The sequence below is a fragment of the Sarcophilus harrisii genome, chromosome 1 (assembly GCF_902635505.1).
Source record: "Sarcophilus harrisii chromosome 1, mSarHar1.11, whole genome shotgun sequence".
Lineage (NCBI taxonomy): Eukaryota > Metazoa > Chordata > Mammalia > Dasyuromorphia > Dasyuridae > Sarcophilus > Sarcophilus harrisii.
This window is the reverse complement of record NC_045426.1, coordinates 709,952,412-709,960,773: the sequence shown is the minus strand read 5'-3', so window position 1 is coordinate 709,960,773 and position 8,362 is coordinate 709,952,412. Positions and strand designations below refer to the sequence as shown.

Here is an 8,362-nt window from a genome sequence, read left to right as displayed (position 1 = left end):
GCCCCGGCATCCTGGGGGGGGCAGCCCCATCCCCCACCCAAGAGGAGCATCCTGGGCCTGGGGACAGCCCCATCCCCCACCCTTCCTCCTCAGACCAGAAAGTCTGCTGTCTGGGCCTCAGTTTCTCTGCCTGGAAGATAAGAGGGCCTGGTCCTCCAACGCTCCTTCTAGGTCTGACCGTTCCATGTGGGCTGTGTTTTTGGGAGCTGTGAGGGACCACGGAGGCCAGGGGGCCCCATCCCAGGCGTGGAAGCGGCCTAAGGGCCCTTCCAAGGTTACCGGGCTCTGGGGTAGCAGGCAGCGCGGCTCCAAGGCCCGTCCCAGGTCAGCCGGCCCATGTTCTGCCCCCCGAGGGCTCTTGCCAGAGAGGAACTCGGGGACCTTCTCTCCCACCCATGGCATTTTGTGTTCTAGGATCCCCCAGCTCTGACATTCCCTGAGATTCCCTCCCTGCTCTGACATCCCTTATTCTAGCTCTGAGGGTCTCTCATCCTTAAATCTCCGGGTGAATCCCTCCCCACAGCCACAGGAACGAATCCACCCCCCGGCCCTGCCTGGGCCCCCTTTCCAAGGGTCCCCGAGCCCCTGACGTTGGCGGCCGCTCTGCCGCTCACTGCTTCAGCCCGTAATTCCAGGGAAGCCCTTCCCTCTCTTGGAGCCTCAGTTTCTTTATCAGTAAAATGGGCATGATCCTTGTCCTGGAGATTTGGCGGTGGGGATCTCCCCCAGTCCTTGGAATCGTGGGACAGGTAGAAAAGACAGCTCCGCCCCCAGGGTCCTTCTCCAGTGCCTGCCGGGATGGAGTGCAGGCCCCGGAAGGCTCTGAACCCGCCTTAGCTGGCGCAGGTTCCAGACGGTCCTGAGTCTGCCCCAGCCCCGGCCCCACAGGGAGAGTCTGGCTGAGGGCACCGAGATCAGTCCCCAGAACGTGCCGGGCCCGGTTCTGCAGCAGGTGACAGGAGTGCAATGTCTCACCCCCCCTAAACGTGAACTCGAGTCTTAGGCCCGAAAACATGGCACAAACAGGGCAACGAGCAGCCAGAGGAACCTTGCGGTGCTTTAATGCCAGAGGCGGCTCCCGGAGGCGGGGGGCTATGGGTGCGGAGCAGGGCGCGCTCTGTGGGACCCGCTGACTGTTCTTCCTCTTTTTCTTTGTATCATCATAAGGGCTGGCTCCGGCCGGGAAAGGTCAGACACGAGGGCCTGGAGCCCGGCTCGGGGGGCACCGGAGAGAAGGCCCAGGACTAACCTGCCTCGCTCCCCTTCACCCTCCCCAGCGGCACCTGTCGGAGCAGCCCTTTGGCTGGGGCAGAGAAGTGGAAAAGGAGGGGCCCCTGCTGGGGAGGCCGAACAAGGGCTGGGAGAGGGAGTAACGGCCTGTTGCTGTTGTATAAAAAACGGTGACCGCGCTGGTTACAGAAAGGCCTGGAACGGGCACGGACTGAGGGAACAAGCAGGGCCCGGAATGCCCCGTACGCGGCGGCGGGAGGGCGCAGCGGGAAGGGCCGGCGCTTCTCAGCGGTCTGGGATCCTCCCGAGAGGCTTTGCACAGAAAGGCCGTCGCATCCAGAGAGGGCTCAACGTAGCCCCACGCGGGCCGGGCCCCCTTTTTTCCCTCTCTCGTGGTTTTTCCCTTTTGCTCTGGTTTTTATCTCCCAACATGATCCATGAGGAAATGGGTTTTTAAAAAATATATAACCAGAAATAATAATAATAAATGAGATACTATTTGTAAAGCACTTCTACGAGACCTGAACATGGTAGGCGCTTAATAAATGCTCGTTCCTTCCTTCCTGCACTTAAAGCCCTTTAGCCTTAAAGGCCCATTTTACAGATGAGGAAACTGAGGCCCGTTGAAGGGAAGGGAACCCGCTCAAGCCCAAGATTTTAGAACGTGTCAATGACAGCCCCTACCCTGTGACCTTTAACTCCGATTCCAAGGCAGTCGCTGGGGCATCTGGAATATACTCCCCTCTCCCCATTTCCTTCTCCTCCTCCTCTGCCAAGGCCCCAAGGCCTAATTTCTCTGCCCTGCTGCCGGCAGGAGGCCGAGCCCCAGGCCGCCCTGCTGGGGACCAGAGACCCCCCCCCGAGAATCGCCGGCCCCCACCGGGCAGAAAGGCTTGGCTTGGGACATGGGAGGGGGGGCGCCGGTCTCCCTTCCCTGCCTCAGATGCCCCTCAGGTTTGGGCCACGTGACAACAGTCCTTCTTTGTAGTCATGTCGCGAGGGAGCGGGGCAGGAATCCCGGGGCGGGCTCCCAGTGTGTCAGTGAGGGGGCCCCCAGCGCGTCCCCCAGCCCACCCCCACGAGGCCTGGCCTCCCTCTCTGCAGGCGCCCAGGGCGGCTGGCCGGCCCGCGGCTGCCCTCTGCCGGCCCTCCACGGAGCTGCAAGCATCGGCTTTCACCCGGGCCCTCCCCCTGCCCCTTCTGGAGCCGGCTCCTGAGGGAGGCCCGGGAGAGGCTGCTTTGGGGCCCCCACTGTGAGAGCCAGACTGGGGCCCAGCCCTCACCTCTCCAAAGCGGTTTCCCATCAGGCCTTGGAGGCCTCCCTAGATCCAGCCCCCCCCAGTCCCAGGGCCCAGGGTCCCGCCTCGGCTGAGCCACCGGCCGGGAGGCCCAGGTCTGACTCTCCCGCCCCTCACCCGTCCCTTAGTCCCAGGGTTCCCATCTGTCCGGCAGAACCGGCTTTAACCATCTCCAAGAACCTTCCCAGCTCCGAAATTCGATGCTCTCGGGAACCGGGAAGCCCGAGTCCGGCCTCGGCCTGGCCCGGGCCGCTGAGTGACCGGCTGGCCCCCGCAGCCCTTGGTCTCCTCGTCTGTAAAATGGGCCGATGACTCTGCTCCCTTCCGGACTTGTGGCAATAAAGCTCACCCTCGGCACCGCCCTAAGTATTCATGAGCGCCGGGGCCAGAGGCCCGGGCTCAGCCCCCGGCTCTGAGGTTCCTGCCTGGGCGGCCCCGCGGCGGGCTCCACTCCAGAGCGTGGTCCTCGTGCTCCCGAACGAACTCCTGCCTCCAGGCCTTGGCCCGGGCGCCTTCCAGACTGGTAGCTTTCAGCCCGACGTGGGCGCTGCCCCCATGGCCTTCCATCCCCACCCCTGACCCCCCCCCCCCAGCTTCTTCCTCTAGAAGTGACGGTGCATTGCTGCGGGTATTTCTGCCGCGATTTCTTCCCCCTGTGCCGTGGCGCCTCCTTCTCGTCCTGTCTCCAGAGCTGGCGCAAGGCCTGGCGCACAGTAGGCTCTTAAAGCTCGCAGGGGGTGTGTGGGGGGGGTGAATGAATGCACGTCTCGGTGCAGGCTCCAAGCACAATTCTCACAGAGCACAAGCTCCCGAGGGCGCAGTAACGGGGAAACTGGGGCCGGGCTCCAGGAGGGCTCGGGACTTACAAGGGTGATGGGGCTTTGGAGATGAATAAGTTTCAGCTTGTGTCTGTGTGCATCTCTCTGTCTGTCTCTGTCTCTGTCTCTGTGTCTCTCTCCCCCCCTTCCTCTCTGTCCTGTCTCTCTCCCCTCCCCCCCCCCCAGCTGCTGGATCAGTCCCCAAACTCCCAGGGCCTTCTCTGTCAGGCACCCGTGTGGAGGAGCCCGGGACACTCCCCGAAGGGGCCATGGGGGGACCTCAGAACCCCCCCTCCCCCGGGGGGGGGAGGGGGCCCCCAAGGAAGTGGATTGTACAACCTTCGGGCGGACCAAAGGTAAACGGCCCGGCCCAGGGCCCCGCACCAAGGCACCCTGCCCTGCCGCTTCCCTGAAAACAGCCCTGGCGGGTGAATGGGGCGAACCCCCTTGGTTTTTCCCCTGGCCGGCCTTTTGCTCCCCTCGTCCCTGGCCCTCGGGGCTTCCAAGCTATTGCCTTCTCCCTTAGGACCCAGAGGTGGGAGGAGGAGGGCAACGGCACCGTTGGAGCCTCCCCAACCGGCCCAACACCCCCCCCTCCCCCTCCCTCCCAGAAAACAGTCCCTCAAACCTGGGGCGTATTTTTTGATGCCCCCACTCCCTTCATCCCCCAACACCCTTGTTTCAAGAAATCAGACCCCAAAAGGCGGGGAAGTGGGGCCCATTTTTTCGTCCTGCCCATGGCCTCCCCAGGGCCCATGGAGGCCCTCCCCACAACCCACACTTCCTTCTGGAAGTTCTCCCCCCCCTCCCCCAACCTTGCCACTGTGTTCCAGGTGGGGACGGGGGGCCCAGGCCCAGATCTGGCAAAGGCCCCAAATTTGCCTCCCATTTTGGGAAAAGCTCTTCTTGGGGTCTTTGGGGCCCCTCGGCCTGCTGGGGCCTGGTCTGAGGAACTTATGACATGGGTTCTCCCATCCAGCAGGCGCCCAGGCCCCCTTGGTCCAAGACCTGCCCCAGGGACAGAAGGGTTAACTTTGGTTTTGGGGGACAGGGCGGCCGAGTCCCAGGCCCGGGAAGGCCGACAGGGGCCGCTAGAGGCTCCCCCGGAACCTCCATCACCAGAACGGTGGCCGTCCCAGAATCACATGATGGGGGGCCGCTGGGCCCGGCCATGGACAGTTCCAGAACATGCTAGAAGGCTCCCCCGGGCGGGGCCGGGCGGGCCCCTTCCCCTGGGGTCCCTTGGCCTTTGGCCCCGGCCCCCCTCCATCTCCCCAGGTGCCTCCCTTGGCCCTTGGGACCTCGGGGCACCCCCAGGCCCCGACAATTAGTGCCTGTTGGGCCCACGGGGCCCCAGCCCTTGGGGAAGGCTGGGGGAAAGAGAGCCCCTGGGGGGGAGGCAGGGGAGGGGCAGAGGTGAGGCTTCGGAAGGGCACAATCCTGCATCTTCCCCCAGGGAAAGTCGGGGACAGAACCCGGGGACAGCTGGGGGGTGGGCACCGGGGTGGGGGGCCTCCCCTTTCCCCAGTGGGGATCATTACCCGGGGTTGGGGGGGAAGGGGGAGGTGGGGCCTTTTGCCCAGGGGGAGCCCAGCCCCAAGGGGCCGCAGGGACATGGGGAGGAGGTGGCCCTTCAGGCCCCTAGTCAGGGGCTGGGCCGGGGCACTGGGCGGGGGGCCTGAAGGGGCCCGGCCGGGTCAGGGGGCTGGGCCGGGGCCGGGACACGGCTGGGGCCCGGCCCTCCCCCTTTGGGTGGGGTCCCGGGGCCGGGGGTCCAGCAGCCCCACCCCGGAGCTGGGCCTCCCTGGCCAGCGCCCGGTAGCGCCAGAGCCGGCGCAGCAGCAGCAGCAGCAGCAGCGCGTGCAGCAGCAGCAGCCCGAGGAGGGCCAGCTGCACACCCAGCGCCTGGCTGCAGCCCCCCCAGCCGCAGGCCGCACGCAGCTCCTCGGGGCCCAGGTAGAGCAGCAGCCGGTCCCGGAGGGGCGGGGGCCCCGCGCAGCGCAGGTCCAGGTAGGGCCGGCGGTCCTGCTGCGCCCCGAGCCAGGCGCGCAGGTAGAGCAGCTCGCAGTCGCAGCGCCACGGGTTGGCGGCCAGGTGCGCCCGGCGCAGGCCCGGCAGCCCGTCGAAGAGCCCCGCGGGCAGGCTGCTCAGGTTGTTGCCCTGGAGCGTGATCTCCGTGGTGCCCGGCGGGAAGGCCCTGGGCAGCCCGGCCGCCGTCAGCTGCAGCCCCCCGCAGTCCACCAGGCCCCCGGCGCAGCGGCAGCGCGCGGGGCACGCCGGGACCCGGGGCGCCCCGGCCAGCAGCAGGAGGCCCGCGGCCAGGGGCACCAGCAGCAGCCCTGGAACCGGAGAGCCCGTGATGGGGGGGGGGCACGCCCAGTCCCGCCCAGAACCAGCCAGACCCCAGCCCGGCCCCGCCCACACCCCAAAGTCAGAAGTAGGGGGGGGGGCCCCCACAGGCCCCGCCCAGCCCCAGCCAGACCCCTGACCCGAGCGAGCTGCTTCATGGACGGGGAGCCGACCTTGGGCGGGCCTTCCCTAAGCCTCCGTCCCTGTCTCCTCCTGTGTCACGGAGGAGAAAGGAAAGGACCTTTAGAAGCCAGAACCAAAGGCTAGAGGGGACCCGGAGAGCCCCCTCGCTCCCGTTTTACAGCTGAGGAAACTGAGACCCAAAAGGGGAAGGCCAATCAGTGGCCGAATTTGGATTCGAACCCACAGGCCCTCAAGGCCTCTCCCTGTGTCCCTCCTTACACCATTCACCTCAACGCCGGAAGCTTTTATTAAGCACCTGCTGGATGCCGGCTGCCCCTCGGCTCTCGTGGTAGGAGGGCGGGGGGGGGGGGGGGGTCCCAGACCCTGGGGGGAGGTGCTGGGCCTCGAGGGACAGTTAGGGAGAAACCTAAAGGCGGGTTTCTGCCCGAGCCTGCCTGAGAGGCTACCCGCAATGCAACCCCCCTCTTCCAGACTCAGTTTCCCCATCTGTGCCCTGCCTTCCCCACCTCCAGTGCGGTCTCCTTGGCCGGATGGGGGGGCTTCGGCTGCCCCGCACCATTTCTCCCTGAGCCTCAGCTCCCTCTTCTGTCAGACTGAGGGGTGGGAACATTGGGGGCCCCCGGCCTGGCCTGAGTGCGGGGCCCCGGGACCAGGGGGTCGGGGCTGGGAGGGGTCGGGGCGAGGTCCCCGAGGGTCCACAGCCGTGCCCCGGAGGCTGTTCTTTGAGGCCAGCCGAGGGCTAGCGGGGGAGGGGTCCGGTAGGGAGGAGACCCCCACTGCCGAAGACAGGGCCCTTCCCCTCCCCCTCCCCAGCCCGGGGTCCCAGACCTGGAGCCCCCCCCCCCGACCCCTCCCTAATCCCTCCCATCCCGGCCTAGGCCAGACTCACCAGAGCCCATGGCCTTGGCTGGCAGGGCAGAGATGGAAGATGACGGGGCTTGGGCAGGCTGGCCTCCCCCACTGAGGCCTCCGGGGCCGGCCCCAGTAAGGAAGTTCCAGATAAGGCCGGGCCCGCCCCTCCCACCGGCCCACAGGAAAGAGGGGGCAGCCCTTGGGGCTTGGGGGGAGGAGAGGAAGAGGCAAGCCAGAACTGGGAAACTGAGGCTCAACGGAAGCCCAGAGCCAATTTGTGAAAAAGATCCGGGGGTCTCAATGAATGCAAGTTCAATGGAAACTTAGGGGGAAGGTACAAAAGCTGGACCTGCCACTCTGGGCCTCAGTTTCCCACATTAGAAGAAATGGTCTCTGAGGATTCTTCCCCTTCTAAATCTATGACCCAAGGTGACCTCTCTGGACCTCAGTTTCCCCCCTGAGTGGGAGGGGGTCGAGTTCCTTCCAGTTCTCACCTAGGAGGCTGAGAGCTGCTCTACGTGGCCCTGAGCTTGAGCTCCCCGAGCCTCAGTTTCCACCTCTCTAAAAGGGGGACTCCAGGGAGATGCACCCCGAGGCCCCCCAGCTAAGCTCTCAGGGAGCACCATAGGAAAGCACAGTCAGAGCTTCCCCATGGAGGAAGCAGCCGGGACCGGGTTGGGGCTCGAGGGTGTCATGGGGACAGCATGGACTGGGGGGGGGGCCGGAGGCCCGGGGTGGGCCGGGTCCTCCCCTTTCTGGCCGAATGTCATGTCCTGCAGCTCTGCCTCCCTGAGGCATCTGAGAAATGGGAAGACTGCGGACCGCAGGACTGGCCCCGGCAGGGCCGTCCCGTGGGAGAAAGCCCTCACACCCCAGGACCCAGAAGCCCTTCTTCGTCCTTTGAGGAAGCAGGGGGGGTGTTGGGCCGGGGGCACCGGGGAGCCCTTCAGACCGGGCTTGCTCTGCTGGGCCCCAGGAGTCAGGGGCAGCAGCGAGGGAAGTGATGGGCGGGGCAGGATCCGCTCAGGTCAGGGAAAGGTACCAAGTGATTATCCCCCAGTGGAACGGGCTCCTGCCAGGTAATGAGCTCCCTGTGCTCAGGGGACGCCCAGCGGGGCCGGCGATGGATTCTGGCCCCGGACGGCTATTCGCTAAATGAGTGAGGGTCCCAGGCCCCGAGGCGAGAGGGAGCAGGCATCTCAGCTCAAGGGCCCCTGGGAAATGTGCGGGCGGGGGCCGGGGGTCCCTGGAGAGCCTGGGGGCCCCGAGAGCCGGCCGGGGAGGCTGCTAGGGGAGATAGGGGAGCTGAGTCAGCAGGGCCGGGTAAGGGGTTTCCTGGCCCCCTCCCCCCAGGTCCAGCCGCCACAAGGGAGCACACAGGACAAGGCGGGAGCTCGGTCGCATCGTTCCTCTCCCAGCATCCTCAGGAAACAGCCACAAGCCAGAACGTTACTAACAAAAAGGCTCCATTTCCAAAGGGGAGGGGACAGAGAGCACTGTACAAAGACCAGGAACCGGGCCACGAGTCCAAAGTGGGGGGTGGGGAGGGGCCTGAGCAGGAGGGGGGAGAGAGAGAGAGAAACTGCCCCAGAGGCTGAGGGACATGCAGGACCTGGCCTGGAGAATGGGGAGCCGCCCGCCTGGGACCCCCTTCCAGGGGCAGCCTGGGCC

The 8,362-nt window shown here is 66.0% G+C and overlaps 1 protein-coding gene across 1 annotated transcript; it reads right to left on the bottom strand.

Annotated features, from left to right (window-relative positions):
* Window positions 1-4,987: 4,987 nt before the first annotated feature.
* On the bottom strand, window positions 4,988-8,058 carry GP1BB (glycoprotein Ib platelet subunit beta). The gene is made up of 2 exons (XM_031948989.1): window positions 6,729-8,058; window positions 4,988-5,685 (listed from the first exon to the last, which is right to left on the bottom strand). The coding sequence occupies exons 1-2, from the start codon at window positions 6,736-6,738 to the stop codon at window positions 4,988-4,990; spliced, it is 708 nt and encodes a 235-aa protein (XP_031804849.1). The 5' UTR covers window positions 6,739-8,058.
* Between the last annotated feature and the right edge of the window lie 304 nt (window positions 8,059-8,362).